Source organism: Papilio machaon, chromosome 17 (genome assembly GCF_912999745.1).
Source record: "Papilio machaon chromosome 17, ilPapMach1.1, whole genome shotgun sequence".
Taxonomy (NCBI): Eukaryota; Metazoa; Arthropoda; class Insecta; order Lepidoptera; family Papilionidae; genus Papilio; species Papilio machaon.
Window position 1 is genome coordinate 3,302,486 of NC_060002.1, and position 18,099 is coordinate 3,320,584.

The following is an 18,099-nucleotide window of genomic DNA, read 5'->3' on the forward strand; positions in this document are numbered from 1 at the left end:
TTTCATAGGAACTGAATACTAAAGTTTGTTAGAATAAAACATTAAGTATTAACACATCTTTTCTTAAAATTTTTAATTGAATATTGCGTTTGTTACTTAATTTTAATAACGATTGTTAATATCGTTACCTAATTCTAACTTGGATTGATATTTATTGATTTTTATGTTATGTTTCTCAATGACTTAATTATTATCGTTATTTTTAGTTATAAATTTTGTATCTGTGGCTCCCGAGTACCTACGTTGAGAAAGTAGCTTTCTAAATTTCTTAGAACTTTGACTGTCTACAAAATATAAATTTTAGTGATTTGATACTAACAAGTTAAAATTAATAACATAGTTTTGTCTTCTGTGCTGTGATATACTTAAAATAGGCGTAGTGAGTGGAAGACTAATTAGAAAGCAACATGGAAGCGCTGACAGTTCCGCCATGAATGCAAAATAAATAGAAATTCTGTAGGTTCCTAAGTTAATTCTTGCTTTATGTTTACTTGCATGCCGTAAGCAGTTAGTGACAACGAATAGAAGAACCAGTAGTACAACCCCTTCGAATCATGCTGTTGTGAGCAGATTCTAAGAAATCATTTATACTATGCGACGACACTGTGTAGGAAGTAACTGCGAAAATTTGGACCCCCTAGATTCATTACTTCTACTAAAAACGATCCTATATATAACAAACCACATAGTCTTTTAAATATAGAGTTCTGATTATTTTTTTTTAAACTCAAAAAATAACATGTTTTGAAAACCTTTATTTTATACTCATATTGTTAGCATGCATCAATGGTTAAGTAAAATTTTTTTGTTAAAAGAAATAATGTCCTGTGTCTAGAATTTTATGACTAAAATATAGAGAATAATTGTTCAATGATAAATAATAGACTTTCAATGAAATGGACATGATGTTTTAAATTAAAGGTCCACTTTCTTATTCCCATTCTGTTTGTATACAGTACTATAATAAAAATGTCTTAAAAATAACTAAGTACTTACCCATTAAGTTTGAAACAGATAATACTTGAAAAATTTAATGATAATCTCAGGAATTCATTTGAATATTGCTTTCTGATTTACATCAGTACCTTAATAAATTTTAGTATCATATTTACTGTATGGTTATATTATCCACATAAGAATACCCAAATTTATTACAATAGTTTATAAAAAATAAGTGCTTACATAGATTGAAAATTATTATGCACATTTTGTATAGATGGTGATCATTTTCACTGCATAAACTTATAATTCTTTCCTATCAACATGCCGAAAGCACCAAAAAATATCTCTCCATTTAAGTCACACTAGAACCTATTAAGCTACTAATTTCCCTTATATCCCTAAATACATTTGTATACATCACTATAATTGCAGACTTTTCGATCAACTGCTGGATGTAGGCCTCTTGATTATAGTCCTGCGCGGCTCTTATCCATGGTATGCTCTGTACCCACACAATTTCATCAGCCCATCTGACTGATAGTCTACTGAAAGATTGAAATCAGGGATCCCCAAACTATTTTGAACAAGTGACCCTTTTCTAAAATTAGAAAAAGAAGACAGAGTGAGAATTAGCAATGCTTTAATCAACCACTTTGGGACTCCTTGATCTAAATCAATTTATTTAGACACAATAATTAAAGACATTTTAAATGGTTTGACTTCCATTTCTAACAGTTACTATTGCTATAATACACGGTTAAATTTTTTGATGTTAAATGTTTAGTTTTTGTTCCAGGTGCTGGGCATAAGTTGGGATAGGCTAGAAACTTCACAATGTTGAGAGGTGGGCGTGGCGGCCGTCACAGTCCGGAGCTGTATCCCCACACACTAAAGTGCTCCAACGCGAGCGACACCAGCTCAGCTTACAGTGGTAGTGACACCATGACTTCCGTACACAGTTCTTTAGACATGGACATGGAGGTAGACCTATCAGGTCTCCTTGAATCCATAGTGGATTCAGATGAGGAAGAAGATTTGGAAGAAAGTATGGACAGTCTTACAGTACGAGATGCTGTAAGGGACTGTCTTGAAAAAGACCCAAGTGACAGAACAGATGAAGATATTGAAATTTTGTTAGAATTCACACAACATTTGAAAGCCTTCACTAATATGACGCTTACAGTTCGTAAAGCACTCTGTGCAGTGATGGTTTTTGCGGTAGTGGAAAAAGCTGGAACGGTTGTAATGAATGATGGAGAAGAACATGATTCTTGGTCAGTGCTCATCAATGGCCATGTAGGTATAGAACATCAAAATGGAGAAATAGAGTATCTTAATGTCGGAGACAGCTTTGGAATGGCGGAAGCTACGCTTGAAAAACTATATCACAGGGGAGTTATGACGACGAGATGCGATGACTGTCAATTTGTTTGTATCACACAAACAGATTACTATCGCATTTTGCATCAAGGTGAGGAGAATATACGAAGGCATGAAAATGAGAATGGCGTCGTAGTTTTAGTTACGGAATATAGAGGTGTTGCTGGCGACTCAGCACATCAACAAGGACACGTAGTCATTAGAGGGACGCCTGAACAATTGATGCTTCAGCTAATTGAAGATAACTCACGAGATTCAACGTACGTTGAAGATTTTCTTCTGACACATCGAACCTTTATAGAAAGTCCCCTTGTGGTTGCTAAACAATTGCTTGCCTGGTTCTCGGAACCTTCTGATCGTGATAAAGTCACTAGAGTTGTATTACTTTGGGTAAATAATCATTTCACAGATTTTGAAACTGATCCAAATATGATGGAATTTCTCGAAAACTTCGAAACAGCGTTAGAACGCGAAAAAATGGAAAGTCAATTGAGATTACTTAATATTGCTTGTTCTGCGAAAGCTCGAACGCGGAGCGTCACTCTATCGAGGTCTTCAAGAGATGAGCCTTTGAATTTCACAGTACTTGGTGGTTATGAACGAGGATATGGTATTTTTATATTGAAAGTTGAAAGACACTCAAAGGCTGAAGATGTAGGTTTAAAGAGAGGAGATCAGGTTCTTGAAGTAAATGGTCAGTCATTCCAACACGTAAGTCATGCTAAAGCCATGGAAATTATTACGGGTTCTACACACTTAAGCATCACAGTTAAAAGTAACTTGTTAGCTTTTAAGCAAATGCTACTAATGCCCGAAAACTCGCCCCGACAAAGAGGTTGTGCATTACGCTGGCAAACAGACCCTAGAGCACGATTGTCTACAGCTGAGTTACTGAGCGATGACCCGATAACTCTCAATTCCGTTTTTCAATCGCCAACTAAGAAACCTCAACCGATGAGCGTCAAAAAAGAACCACAAAAAGGTTTTATGACTCTCGGTCCAAAAAGGAGACTTCAAAAAGCGCTAATGAAAATGAACATTTTACCTAAAAATACTATCAGTGACGGAATTCACACTGATGACAGTATCCTCTCGAATTCCGAGTCATTAAACAAAGCCAACTCGAGCACCTCTTTCTATAGTTCGCACAGCAACCCAGATTTAATATCAATATGTTATGATGAATATCAATCGTCGGATTATCCCGAACACGTACTCAAGGTTTATAAAGCAGATCAAACTTGCAAATATCTCTTAGTCCACAAAGAAACGACAGCTAGAGAAGTAGTGATGTTGACACTACAAGAGTTTGGTATAACCGATCCCAGTTCTAACTTTTCCTTATGTGAGGTATCAGTGGCACAGGGTGGCATAATTAAACAACACCGTCTTCCAGACCAGTTGCAGAACCTTGCCGAAAGAATCGGACTTAGCTCTAGATACTATTTAAAAACTAATGGCATAAGTGAGACTCTAGTACCTGATGAAATGGCTCCTGAACTTCTGCGAGAAAGTGTGGTTCATTTCTTGCAATTAAACGCAGTCGAAGTTGCTGTTCAATTAACTTTACAGGATTTCTGTATATTTAGACAAATCGAAAGTACTGAGTATGTTGATGACTTGTTTGAGTTAAAAAGCAGATATGGAACACCTATGCTATCGCAGTTTGCTGGTCTCGTTAACAAGGAAATGTTTTGGGTCGTTACGGAAGTGGTCAACGAACAAAATCTCGTTAGACGATCCAAAATTGTAAAACAATTTATCAAGGTGGCTCGTCATTGTAAAGAATGTAAAAACTTCAATTCCATGTTTGCTATAATTTCGGGATTGGGACACGGAGCTGTGTCTAGATTAAGATTGACATGGGAAAAATTACCTACAAAATACATTAAATTATTTTCTGATTTACAAATGCTAATGGATCCCTCAAGGAATATGTCTAAATATAGACAGCTAGTAACAACAGAACAAGGACGTTCGCCGGTCATACCATTCTACCCGGTCGTTAGAAAAGATCTCACATTCATTCACCTCGGCAACGATACTAAAGTTGAGGGTATGGTCAATTTCGAAAAGCTAAGAATGATAGCTAAGGAGGTGCGAACTCTTACGAATATGTGTAGCTCCCCATATGATCTTTTAACCTTACTCGAACTAGGAAAACAACCACCTTCTAACGCTATGGTCGCCCTAAATCAGTTAACCACGGGCGTGCAACAAGGTCAAGTCACAGTTAAAAGAAGGAAAAAATCCTCAAATGTTCCAAATCCCAAAAAAATGTTTGAAGAAGCCCAAATGGTGAGACGCGTAAAGGCATACTTAAATCGTATGCACGTGGAAACTGACGAAGAGCGCCTGCACGCGCTGTCTTTAGAATGCGAGGGCTCCGGGCCGGCCCCCGCCTTGCCTCGCCGACGACACCCGTCGCCTTCATTGTCGACAACTAGCAGCGCGTCGTCAGCCAGTGAGGGTAAGAAAAGTTTTGCAGGCAACAAGTTCGGTGCTGCGTCTCCGCAGGCGGTTCGGAAGTTGCTCGCCCTATCAGAGCCCGCTAAAACTAGACCGCACCAGCCGAGACCGCCCCCGCCCGGACCGTCGCCATGTTCGCATCGCAGGGACGGCACGGGGCCGGGTATATGCTGCGCCCGCGCGGCTCACGAGAGATCGCATTCGGACACGCCCACGCCGCTGCCAGTGGATTTGTCGGCGGAAAGCAGCAGCGTGACGTCACTTGTGAACCTACCGCTTCGTAAGACGGGGTCTGCTACGTCGAGTGACAGCGGGCACGGGTCTTGCACGACCGCGAGCTGCGTGCGGCCCGTGCCCCCGCCGCGCATGCCGCAGGCGCCATACACCCTGGCCGCACAGGTAGCACGCCTCGAACGTCTGAGCCGCGCGCACTCGCACGAGGGAGTCACGCGCCCCTACGACTACTATCACGACGCGCCGGATGACGAGGACGATGACCAACAAGTATCGGCCGTTTGAACTTTTTAATACTCTAATTAATATCTATTTATATAGTTCAGTTTTGTAATCTCACTTGACTAATAGAGAAGCACGTGTTATGTAATGTTTTTCTTATAGATATTATATCATTAAAAATCGATTCATGTATGTACTCTTTACAATTAAAGTATGAAGACTGTATAATTTATTGTAAGAATTTTTCGTAGTGTTACATAGTGTAAAATTGAGTTAAGCCATGCCTCTATTATTATTATTATTATTGAATAATTGTAATGTAATGTGACCCCACCATGTTCCAGTTAATCTAGAGATGTTTGATGTGTACCAATAATAGGTGATTACTAATCCACCGTTGGTATTTCTAGTGTCTACATTCCGTTGTTTGTATATTTTTTAATTTTCATTATTTATAATACGCAACTTAGACCAAATAATAATTAATGTACCTTTTAATATTTACGATTCGGTTTGATTTTAATAAATGTATGTTGTAGTGACGTTTTGGTAGCTTTGCGGACCAACGCTGAGTTTTGATGTTATTTCTTACGGTAGCAGTTTGAAATCTGTTTATATCATGGTTTTAATTATTATAATTGTAAATAATAAAACTATATTAATTATGTAATTCAAATAACATTTCTTCTTCAATACATAAAATATAGTTTCCTTGTTACGTAACGTATTTTCCCCGAGTATCCTATGGCGTTTGTCTCGCATCCAAATGATAGCTAGTACTTCGAGCTGAAGATAGTGTAGTTAGTGTGTAGTTAACTGTTGCATTATAACACTAGGCAGAATATGAATTGAATGACACCTCATTGAAAACACTATCCTGCTAATACAATGGGGCAATGACTTACACAGAAAAAAAAGTATGATTTGTCTTCACCTTTAAGGTTATCTTCGTTAGGTGTGGGTGAAGGTATACCTTATTACCGTGTTTAACCTCTAAAATGATAAACACAATCACGTTATTGAATATTTACTATTGATTGAATTGTTTTAACAAATATAAGAAAAAATGTTTTACACATAACATTCAGTAACAAAAGCTTGAATACAAAAAATTCACAATGTTTATTTAAATTGTTCCAAATAATCAATTTCCAAGGGATGTAATTTTGGTGCTGGTACAACAAGACTGTGCAATGGCCGCCCAAGATCTAAGTCCAACATCTTCTCTAAGGTCATCACCGCAATACGTTGGTCGGGGGCGCCAACTCGTGACAAACCTACAGCTAAATTTTCCCTTGTTAAACCTGAAAATAATGGCAAACAACACAAGTTTGTCAATAAAAGAAAGTGTCGAGGTCGGGCGCTGGACAGAAAGGGGCGCCACAGGCATGAGAGTAAAACAGTCTCATATAACCCCATTAACACCCCCCGCAAAGGCATGGTAAAAAAAATCTTCTGGTCTCTTATGGTTACAAAGGAGCTAACATAAATAAAAACATATTGTGCGGTATGCATAAATAAAAACTTATATAACTGCGATAAGTAATGTTTGTCACATAGTGTTTTCCTGAGTAAGGTAACGAATAAGTGGTCGGTAGATTTCCATGTTACTACAATTAACCTTACAAATTTTACTGAAGTCTGGACATTTTTGCGAAAAAAAAAATTACATGCTTTTTTGGAAAATGGTCTTATTTTTTTCCAGGTTTCAGGTACAAAACAGAGAAGAGAAAAAAAATTAATGAGAGTTGGAGCTTCAAGTGTCATCATCTAATATATAAAATTCTCGTGTCACAGTTTTCGTTCCCGTACTCCTCCGAAACGGCTTGACCGATTTTCATGAAATTTTGTGAGCATATTCAGTAGGTCTGAGAATCGGCCAACATCTATTTTTTATACCCCCCCCCCCATTTTTTTTAACTGCGCGCGGACGGAGTCGCGGGCGCCAGCTAGTAGTAAATAACATACTTCCTAAATTGTGCACTTAAGATTTGATACAACCCTCTTACTGATATAATTTTCAATTACATAACAGTTAAATTTAAATTACAAACATATAAGTATATAGATTTAATAAGTGTGTAATAAGTGTTATAGATTTACCTGCATCTGGTTTTTTATCAATTATTTGCACAAGTTGTAATGCAGCATCTCTGACAGTCATAAATTTTGGGTCCATGTACTGTCGAACTTTTTTCGTTAGCGATTCCTCAGTTGGCTCCTTCACTTTAATATCTTGAAATTATTATATTGTATAAGTCATTTAGCAAGCTTTATGGCGACATAAATGTCTTTTATAGTTCCTTACTAGATATTAGACTCACCAACCAATAGATAAAAAATTAAATAAATTAACATATCAGAACTAAACTTTAATGTGTACCAGGTGAGTTGGTGGTACTGACTATGACTATATTAAGAGAAGAGTAGATAGTCTATTGCTAAATAAGTAACTAAGGTTACATTTGATCTTTTTATTGTCTTGTTGTGGTTGTGGTAACCAATGACTAATGTAAATATTCTAATAGGTTTATTTATTACTTAAAGTTTTCATAATTATAATGTTGATATACCTAATAAGCATAAGGTGTGCAAATTTCTGGAGTAGTTTTCTAGTATTTTTTCAAAGAAACTATCTGGTTTCCAGCTATCGGTCCAGAATGGTATAGAAATTGTTTCCCCAAAGCTGTACAGTTGCAAACCACAACAGCTCACAGCATTCATTATTGATGCATTATGTATAATCTGGAATAAGCTTTATTATGGTAATTAATAAAATTGGATTGTCTATATATTTATTTTTTCTCTCTATTTTACATCTTGTCTGTCTGTCAGCAAGGCTGCGTTTGTTCTGGGTAACCATTGAAATGGCAGGCCCACTTTGATGGGAATGTAGTTGATGAAATTATGTATATTATAGGCTACTTTTTTCTCTGCTGAAAACACTATTTATATAGACAAGATTTTTTTATAAATTACTTGAGTTAACACTACCAATACATTCACACAATAAACATTTCTTAATATACATATCTCTTTTTACATGCAGTAGTTGGCATGGGACTTTTTTAATTTGTTATCCTGATAGTAGAATATTATTTATGATCTAGATGTCCATGGCTAGATCATACCTGAACTATGTACCACAACAAAGTTTAAATTGATACCTGTGATTCAACACCAAATTGCTTAGCGCGGAGAAGCATATCAGTGTGTGTTGTTGCTCCCAATGGATCACCAACAACTAGCAGTGCTATGTCCTTTATTTTTGCTTCTTTCAATGTATCATCTATATTGCTTTCGCATAGTTCTCGATCTGCTAGTATTAGAGGTCTTCCATAATATTCTTCCTAAATAAAATTTCAGCATGTTAAAGTTCAAATTATAGTACAGTTTTTGAAAAATAATCTGGGTTTGGTAATAAGTTCATTATTATTTATATAGATTTTGATTAAATATAGATAGTAAGTTGTGTTAACTCTACTAAAACACTTAAAAAGTGTGTTAATATCTCACCAAAGCTTCCTTGCCAACAGTAAGTATTGAAGTATAACCTTCAAGTAAAACTTTATCACACTTTTTGATTATTTCTAAACCTCTTACAGTTATATCTTTAGCGTCCCCTAAACCTAATCCTATTAAATAAAACATTTTTAGGCAATTGATTTCCTAGTAAAATAGTTTACTATATATAGTTTATGTCAAAAACACATGTATGTGTTGTATGTTTACATCGTATGACAGGTTCCTAGCCGGACCCGGATTACAAAAATATAGCAATAAAACAAACATATTAAATTGAATCGAATTATTCTATGTTTTTAGTAGAATGCCCAATGAACGTCTTTGAATTTAAATGCATAGATTTATTGCAAATTCTTATCAGATAACTTTCTTGAGATTTTTCTTTGAAATTAGAAAACAACTATTTTAATTTGGCAAGTGGCAACATAAAACAAAATGTCATAAATTGACATTTATCATTTTATTTTGCATTTCATTTGCCGTAAAGTAATAAATAACAAAAAAAATTGGTTGAATCATTATAGATTTTTATATAAGTTATTAAATATTTATCAAAATGATATCACGAAAAGGTCAGAAAGCGATTAACGAAGGGGTAGTGGGGAAATATGTGAAGAAAGATACACCACCCGATCTACCAAGTATGTTGCTTATAAAGTGTCATGTTTTATTGTTTATGATTTAAAGGAAAAGTTATTTACTTTTACAAATTAAATTTAAAACGAAGCGCACGTTTTTCTGTAAATGTATATGGTATGTTACCACTTTACAGTAATAAATGTCTGGACAACGGGAAATAATAGGAGACCTAGAAGCCAACCATTTGCGGCTAGCGATGGAGGGTCCCAAGCAATGGAAAACAAGTTCGGTAAAGCTCAAACTATGAGTGGTCATGCTGGAAAGTACACGCCAAGTGAATCAGTACCAAACTTAGCACATAGGTATATAATTTGATGTCAATAATCCCAACTTGATGTGCCATATATATAATAACATTATCATAATAAAATATTGTAGGTTTGCAAGTTTATCAACCAGTGATGCAGCTAGTTCATCCAGCAATTATAATTCCCAGTATCATTTGGATTTAAACATGGTATTTTGCACAATTTACTTCAAATGTTATTTATTATTTGTCTAAGCCAATATTTTATTGTTGTTACAATTTTAGGCATCACATTCAACTCTAAATGAAGTAGATGATTCATTCAGCCGTCAGCCCAGCTACAGGTATTATAGGCAACAACAACCTGAAGATCCTATTTATCAAAATCAACAACAGGTATGATTGATATAGATACTATTTGTGATGTATTATGATGACTCTAATTGCTAAACATGTTCTTCTTTCAAAGATTAAAAAAAAGTTTTCCATGGCTATGGTTCATGCCTAGTTTAAATAAGTAGCTTTCATTATTTAGTGTGCTCATATTTGTTCATTAAAATTTATTTTAAAGGAAAACTATTATTGACATCTGCTTAGATTCTTGTTTGTTATTACTTACATAACCTTGCTTATAAAAATGTTTAGTTTATAAAAATGTATTATCACTATTGACTAATTTAAATTAAGAAAAATTTGTTGTTATTTGTACAAAATGTACATATTAAGAGTGATATATAAACTTAATACTTTAGATTACACAAACAGACTTTTGAATAAAATTAGTAAATAGAGACTTTTAATAGGTTCAGCAACAGAAACAACAGCAGTACAGCTCCAGGGAGTCCAGCATGCCGAGGATCTCTTCAAATCTGAGCATAACACCAAGACTGCATCCAACATCACCACATTCTATACATTTACATACTTGTACTGAGTGTAAGATTTACATGTTCATTTTATCACATGTTACTACTATTATAAAGTAGCTGTCGCCCGCGACTCCGTCCACGCGGAATTAAAAAAAAAACACAACAAGTAGTCAATGTGGTCTTCCAGACTATGATCTACACCTATCCTAAATTTCATTGAAATCTGTTGAGCCGTTCTGGAAAAACACATAGGCTACTTATTAAGTTTTTTTTTTAATACCGCGCCGACGGAGTCGCGGGCGGCAGCTAGTCATGTTACATTTGGAGGAAATTTGGTGTTGCTTTGAAGTTCAAAATTTTTCACATTTGATCATAGTTTACAGTTTTCTGAACTAGGTGTTGCATTGAACAAAGCAATGATTTTATTTTTTTTCAGCTTACACCACAGTTAGTCAATCCTCACCAATATATTCAAACTATGTGAATGCGTCTGCACTCCCCTATCACAACAAAGGTCCGGGTAGCAGCATTATCTCTAGTAATCAAGGTACTTGTCAAAATATGTTTTCCTACCACACCAGCCACCTAATCCTTGATCTGCCAAAATCGTGCAATTTATAATTACAAACAACATTGTATTAGGTTCGGAGGAATGTGAACTGCCATTGCCCCCGGGCTGGTCAGCGGACCGCACGTTGCGCGGCCGGCGGTACTATATGGACCACAACACGCAGACCACCCACTGGACTCACCCTCTGGAGAGTGTGCCGCAGCCTTGGCAGAGGGTTTCTACACCACATCATGGAGTATATTATTTTAAGTATGAATATATTTCTAAATTATCAATTATAACTTACCTTGAACCATATAGTATAAAACATACTATTTTGCTACGAATTTTTGTATAAAAAAGATATTGACAGATGAGATGGTGGTGGACAGGTTGAAGCAGCATAGGTAGGCCTCCTGCAAGATGGACCAATGACCTGGTCAAGGTTGCAGGAGTGCACTGGATGTGGGCGGTACAGAATCGGACATTGTGGCAATCGATGGGGGAGGCCTACGTCCAGCAGTGGACGAACTCAGGCTGATAGTGAAGTTATTATTCTACAGATGATTGTTTTGTTGCAGTGAAATAACTCATCAAACAACATATGCACATCCTTGTCTTGTTGGTGGTTGTTACTTAGTCAGCCCGCTTGTTCCTACCCTCGTACCACCATATCTACTTGAAGAGATACCTCATTGGCTCATTGTTTATTCTAAAGGTAATGTTATTTGAAATAAATAAATTGCATGAAAAAATTTATTAACTTTTGAGACAATCATTAACGGTGTCATGACTTTTTTTTAAACTACAAATTATAATATTATTAGATTTAACTAAAAGTTCATATGTTAACATGATACAAAATAACTATTTTACCTCTGTAACTTGCTTACATAATAGTAACGATTGTAAAAGTAACAATTTATTATTACTTCAGCGGATCAAGAGCTAGATCACAAGTTGCGTTGGAACATGTTCCGTCTGAGTGAGCTGGACTGCTACTCGGACATGCTGACGCGTCTCTACAAGCAAGAGTTGCAGCTCATTGTAATGAAGTATGAGAGATATAGGTAAATAACATGTGCTAAAGGAACTAATAGTTATTCTAATTGAAGATCAAAACTTCCTAAACTAAAGTGTTTTTAGTAGGTAGATTATTATACTATTTTACAGTTTAATTTATTTTGCTCTGTTTATTTTTATCAAATCTAGTAATTAAAAATTGACTCGCTTCCTGTTCATAGATTGATCCAAAATTTAGAACAAAACTAGTTTTGATGACAATACAATGTTGTGAAAAATTTAAATCTGTTTATTGTTTTATCAGGCACAATAAATGAGGAATTATTACAATAAATTTATTTCAGATCTGCTTTACTGCAAGAATTAGAGCGAAGAAGGCGCGCCATCACTTACCACACACATCCTAACTATTGAGCTTATTTTGTTGCCTTACAAAGCTGTGATTTTAATCATAAGTGATTATGTGTAATGTGATTTTATTTAGTGATGTAAGTGCCTTAAATGTTTTTAAAAACTGTATTTATTAGCATTAGAAATTAATGGAATTTTAAATGTTCAAAATATTTAAATTAATTATATTGGTATTTTTATATTGACAATTTTAGTTTTATTTAAATCTTTTTTTTAAAATTCCATTTATATCATAAAGTGGCGAGTGGCCAATTGAAATCGCCGATAATAGTAAAGCAACCACTACCCATAGACATCTGTAAGTTGCATTGCCTATCTTCAAAGTTTCTTCAACAGAAAAATGTTATTTCAGATTCCTATGTCTCCCCTCCATCATCAAATCCAGTTCCCCTTCCCACCCCTTTCTTAAGAAATTGGGGACAAACGTTTGGCCTCCAGCATGCACACTCAACATATGAAATGCAGAATTGCTTCCACTTGACACCTTCTTCTGTATGGTTGAGGTATTTCACCGGGCAAGCCACCCAATTTATGCAACAGATGTTATTGCTGGTGTCTACCACTGTTAGAACCTTTAGCCTTTATTTGTTGTTCACATAAATATAACATTTATAAAAACATTTGCAGCATAAACTTGAGGAATTTTTAGGTGCTGATGTCATTTTTGTCTATATTATTTCATTTTGATCTATATTGGTCTATATTTTTGTGTATTTTCTGTTAAATGCATACAATATAATATATGGTCATCTTATTGATAAAAAGAGTAAAGTATATTGTAACTGTCAAATAATTATTGTTATCACTTTAAAGACTATATTTATTTATTATACTATTTAATGTTTTATTTTTCTTATGGTTAAAATTATATTTACAATACAAATGTAACTTTTAATTTAGTATTAGGGTTTATTTTTCCAATTCCTCACTATCTACTATGGGTTTCTTATGTCTCACTTCTTGTCCATCAACTATATCATACTCGTCTACTTTCTTGAAACCAGATATTCTGTAAACTTTGGCATTCTTTATACCTAAGGTATTCGCCCATGCTCTTGCTAAAAAAAGAAAAAACTTTAGACAGGTAATGTAAAAAACAATATTGGAGATTACACAATTTTTCTTTTGATTTCACTTTGAAAAAAATATTAGGGTAGTCCAAAGAAGTAAAGTTAGAAGTTGAAGAAGAAGTTATAATTACAAAGTTGATCGTATATAATATTGTTTTATACTTAATTGTAAAAACTGTACTATTCTTGAATACTTAATTTTATGGTTAACATATTTGCTATCGTACCTGGTGGTATGGATTGCTCTTCGTCTGTTTTCAGACCATAATAATGTGCCCAATCCGCTTTGCCTTGATAAATGGCGTAAATAAGCAAACCAAATGCATTCCACGCAACAAATCCGTAAGCTAAACTGAGGCGACGTTTCCATAAAAGTGCCTGATCTTCTGGAATCGGCTTTGTTGTCCGTCGGACAAATTTATGAAACCATTTATGTATCATTTTCTTTTAAATATTTATTATGTAAGTTGATAACCTAAATTAATGTCAATTTCAAATGTCATCAAATTGTCAATTTTGACGATGTCAAAAAAAATGTTGCCATTGTATTCGAAAAAGTAGGTTTAACTAAGAGCTAAAAGTAGCTAAACATAGGTCTAAAAATAATATAGTGAAATGAAATATTTCAATTTTTTCTCAAAAGTTGATTATTACTTTAAATCATATGAATATGATTTATAAGCGTACTTAAGAATAGAAATAGTTGTAGGAAGCTTACTGCAGCTCTAAGAAAAACATTTACTATTCTTCTTCCCTAAAATGAAAATAATGATCAATCCTTCTTGAATTGACATTCCTTCTATTCTAAAGAAGAAAAGCATAAGATGACACTTTTTTTATTGTTAACTGAATATCGCCTATGTCTGAAAGTGCTTAGATTTGAACATTTGTAGTAAATTAAAAATCATAAAAAAACGTACTTGTACGTATAATTTTCAAGAAACTTTCTATCCTTCTTCTCACATACAAAATGATGGCTAAAAAAATAGGACGAAGAACTTTTCGTTTCTGTAAGCCAGTCTATTACAAACTGTAAGTTTTTAACTGAATCCTCTAATCCAAGTGGCGTATCAATCAGAAAACCCAAATTGGGTCTAGGCCTCTAGGAATAAAAGAACCGATCCAAGACTTAGAGCATCCGCTCCTATACATTTCAATTTATAAATATTTTAATATACGGTTGTATAAAATATACTCAATACTCGAATCATACACACTTGATATTAACCTTCGTTAAAGCCAAAGAATCGAAGTAGCTATATAGAGGTAGATAGATACAGTTTCCGTGACCGGAGTGAATAAGCAAGGTCGAAGGTCATTCGCGAATCGTGTTCATGTTATGGACGTAAAGACGAGCCGTGCCAGAAGTACCCTGGTACTGCTGCATGTACACGCTACGTCTACTTTAATATTTAATACTTGTTGTTTTTAAAAAAATGTTCCTTAATACCACAGATAATATACATTATCAGGTTATTATTATATAAGCTAAATATAAAGAGCCAGCAAGATTTAACACAAAGTCCATACAATATCGCTTTGTGCGTTATTGTATAGCTCTCATCTCTGAATGCAATGGAAGGCAACGAACAACGATTTAAATTATTGAGAAATTTATTACGATTGTGGGTAGTACAATATGTAGGCGTATAATCGCCATCAGTGCATACTTTTCTTAGTAATTATGTAAAAAAAAAAGTAGCTCAATATGTACGCTCACCAATATTTCTCTTTGGATTTCGTGTGTCGGCTCGCAACATGCAAAACCTTTGCTAAGGTCGTCGCGGCATTGCTTTGTTTACATTGATACAACACGAATCTATTCAACGGCTCTTCTGAGTTAGCTGAGATTTGGGAGAAACAAATGGGAAAATCTAACAAAAAGTACGATAACACTCTGTAATTGCACCCTTTAACCTTGTAACCTCTTTCAGAATTATATAAAATATTTTACGATTACCAAGTTTTATAGGAGCATTCTAGATGGATATTAAACACATGTAAGTAAATCAAATACATATTTTTTTACAGATTTAAAGCCGAGCGTATCAACGCAATAAGAAAACAGTACGATTCTTTTATCGAAGAAGACAAAAAACGTAAAGAACGAAATGAGTATATTCTAGAAAGACTTGACAAAATTCGTACCACCTCTGCCATCGTGCAAGTTCGTAATACACCAAAGGTGGGTAATGTGTGCCTTAGTTATTCGTTTCGTTACATACAATTGCATAATCTCATTGTGAATATAGTATTTAAGCAAATCCGAAGGTATTACAATAAAGGTAAAGAATACTCGAAATTTCTGAGAACTATCGCTTTCAGTGGAACAATTTTTCCTATTAGGTAATTTGTTATCGGTTTATCTTTAAACCATTAACTTCTACATTTTATTTCAGGATTATTTTACTACAGTAAACAAAAACCAATTGGTTTATGATCGTAAAGATTACAAGCCAAAAATTCTACCCATGTATGAAAAACCACAATATGGTTGTAAACCAGTCAACAATTCCACGTCAATCAAAGAACAAGAGATTCTGAAAGAAATTAGTAAAAAATATATTCTTATACCAAGACTCACGAATATATTGGAATATAATGATGATTATGTCTTAAAATCTAACATTGACGATAACGGTGATTGGAGGAAGAAATACAGTATTTTAGAAGAATTAAAACAAAACGAGAAAGAAGACAAACAGAAAACTAATTTGGACCTTTGTAAAGAATTTACAACAATAAATATGAATGAAGGAGAATTGACCTACAACACAATTGAAGAGCCAAATGTTCAAACTCAACTTCTTTTATCGAAATATAATAAAAATCCATCCAAAAAACTTCAAGATGATAATTTAGGGATGTTCGCTCATTTCGATGAAGTAAATGATAGTACTGAAATCAATAGACTTCAAAAGCCTGAAATCGAAAAAAAATTTACTGAAAATTCAGAAAACAGCAAAGATCTGAAAAATGCTATTTTGAATAGTGATACTGGAAATCTTACACGAAATAATGATAGTGAAAAACGATCCATGACTTCTGTACAAACACCGCCAGTAAGTCCAAAACAGGATGAAAATGTAAATGTTATTGAAGAACTTTCAAATGAACGAGATGTGGTAGAGACCGATCTTAACACTAATGATTTAACACAGAAGGAAAAAATGCAAACTGAATACGAGAAGAATTTAAAACCGAAAGAAGAAGATATTCAATTGGAAAAAGTACAATTTTCAAATATCAATACCGAAAGTCTAAATCTCAAGGACGCTTCACAACCTGAGAACTATCAACAGGATAAAGGACAAAATGAAGAAGATAACATTAAATCAAATATTGATTCTGACATACAACGCGATAACAATATTTCAAATGATTTGAATTCGCAGGAGAAATTGCGATCGACAGGCGTAGATGAACTACTGGTTGAAAATATCAACTCCAGTGTACCAAATACAGATCAAGAAGAAGCTAACATTAAAAATCAAATTGTGGAAAATCAAATCGAATCACATGAAGAACAAGAAGCACCTACAATAGCTTATATTAATCCTGCCGAACAAGACATAGAAAACATTGGCCACGACGCTCAAATTGACGAATTTGAAGCAGAGCAGATTGAGATGTTTCATTCAGATCCGAATGTCACAGATTACGCATATGACCAAACAGGCAGTGTCGTAAATGATGATTACGCAAATACAGGGGGTTATACACAAGACGAAACCCAAGCTTATTATGAAGGTACTCAACAACAAGTTTATTCCGAAGAAATAAATGATCATGAAGAGACCACTGAAAACTATGATCCTCATTACGAAGCACAATATGCTAATTATGAGCATCAAAATCAAGTAATTGATGAACAGTACGACCACTACGAAGCCGAGGAAGATATCACGCAACCACAATTGTACGAGCAAGTTCAATTTGAAGTACCAGATCAGAACATCATTCAGGAAGTGGAAAGAGAATTGGACGCCGAACAGAATTATAATAATATTGAGCCACCGAACCCAGACGACAATATTACCAACATCATTGACGAAGCCATATTACCTGATGGCGAACCAGTTGGTGAAAATCCGTCGCCGACACCGGTTAGTTAAATATGGTGCATTGGATTTTGTTAAATGTCATTTTATTACCTCTTTTTAATCTTATGTTACATTATATAAATGCCTTTTGGTTTATTATAGATTTTGACAATGTAATAATAAATGATGTACCTACCTAGTACTTTAGTACCTACCTGTTACTAAATTATGTATTGTTTCAAAGGTGACTATTTTAAATTAAATGAACTTAAATTAAATTTGCTTAAATTCGGTTACTTTCACCATCTCTTAAAAAAAACGACTAAAACCTAGAATAATCAGTTACCCTTAAATTAATCAAAATAAAGAATCTTATGTGTGCGTTCAGTTTTGTTATTCATGCCGTTGTCGGAGCGCGCTTCGAGCATTTGTTAAGCCTCGGTGGCGCATTTACAGTTGAGCAATTGTAACGTAC

The 18,099-nt window shown here is 34.6% G+C and overlaps 5 protein-coding genes across 6 annotated transcripts; 3 read left to right on the forward strand and 2 right to left on the reverse strand.

The window, feature by feature from the left end:
- Window positions 1–230: 230 nt before the first annotated feature.
- Window positions 231–5,848, forward strand: LOC106721665 (rap guanine nucleotide exchange factor 2). 2 transcript variants are annotated; one of them, XM_014516684.2, is made up of 2 exons: window positions 231–456; window positions 1,727–5,848. In XM_014516684.2, exon 2 carries the CDS (start codon window positions 1,777–1,779, stop codon window positions 5,308–5,310), a length of 3,534 nt encoding a protein of 1,177 aa, XP_014372170.1. In that variant the 5' UTR covers window positions 231–456; window positions 1,727–1,776; the 3' UTR covers window positions 5,311–5,848. The 2 variants fall into 2 exon arrangements, with proteins under 2 accessions (XP_014372170.1, XP_014372169.1); XM_014516683.2 differs by having other exon boundaries at window positions 1,739–5,848.
- Window positions 5,849–6,308: 460 nt separating this feature from the next.
- Window positions 6,309–9,003, reverse strand: LOC106721558 (diphthine methyl ester synthase). Its single transcript, XM_014516520.2, has 5 exons — window positions 8,764–9,003; window positions 8,415–8,597; window positions 7,821–7,992; window positions 7,351–7,482; window positions 6,309–6,551 (listed from the first exon to the last, which is right to left on the reverse strand). The coding sequence occupies exons 1-5, from the start codon at window positions 8,896–8,898 to the stop codon at window positions 6,370–6,372; spliced, it is 804 nt and encodes a 267-aa protein (XP_014372006.2). The 5' UTR covers window positions 8,899–9,003; the 3' UTR covers window positions 6,309–6,369.
- A 263-nt stretch (window positions 9,004–9,266) lies between these two features.
- On the forward strand, window positions 9,267–12,604 carry LOC106721550 (scaffold protein salvador). Its single transcript, XM_014516510.2, has 10 exons — window positions 9,267–9,413; window positions 9,545–9,713; window positions 9,790–9,868; window positions 9,944–10,054; window positions 10,462–10,594; window positions 10,964–11,074; window positions 11,170–11,347; window positions 11,659–11,795; window positions 12,015–12,147; window positions 12,445–12,604. The coding sequence occupies exons 1-10, from the start codon at window positions 9,329–9,331 to the stop codon at window positions 12,512–12,514; spliced, it is 1,206 nt and encodes a 401-aa protein (XP_014371996.1). The 5' UTR covers window positions 9,267–9,328; the 3' UTR covers window positions 12,515–12,604.
- A 788-nt stretch (window positions 12,605–13,392) lies between these two features.
- On the reverse strand, window positions 13,393–14,075 carry LOC106721469. Its single transcript, XM_045681897.1, has 2 exons — window positions 13,809–14,075; window positions 13,393–13,569 (listed from the first exon to the last, which is right to left on the reverse strand). The coding sequence occupies exons 1-2, from the start codon at window positions 14,020–14,022 to the stop codon at window positions 13,421–13,423; spliced, it is 363 nt and encodes a 120-aa protein (XP_045537853.1). The 5' UTR covers window positions 14,023–14,075; the 3' UTR covers window positions 13,393–13,420.
- Window positions 14,076–15,249: 1,174 nt separating this feature from the next.
- LOC106721702 (protein PFC0760c) lies at window positions 15,250–17,853 on the forward strand. The gene is made up of 4 exons (XM_045681996.1): window positions 15,250–15,465; window positions 15,613–15,927; window positions 15,997–16,013; window positions 16,087–17,853. The coding sequence occupies exons 1-4, from the start codon at window positions 15,446–15,448 to the stop codon at window positions 17,694–17,696; spliced, it is 1,962 nt and encodes a 653-aa protein (XP_045537952.1). The 5' UTR covers window positions 15,250–15,445; the 3' UTR covers window positions 17,697–17,853.
- Window positions 17,854–18,099: the final 246 nt, after the last annotated feature.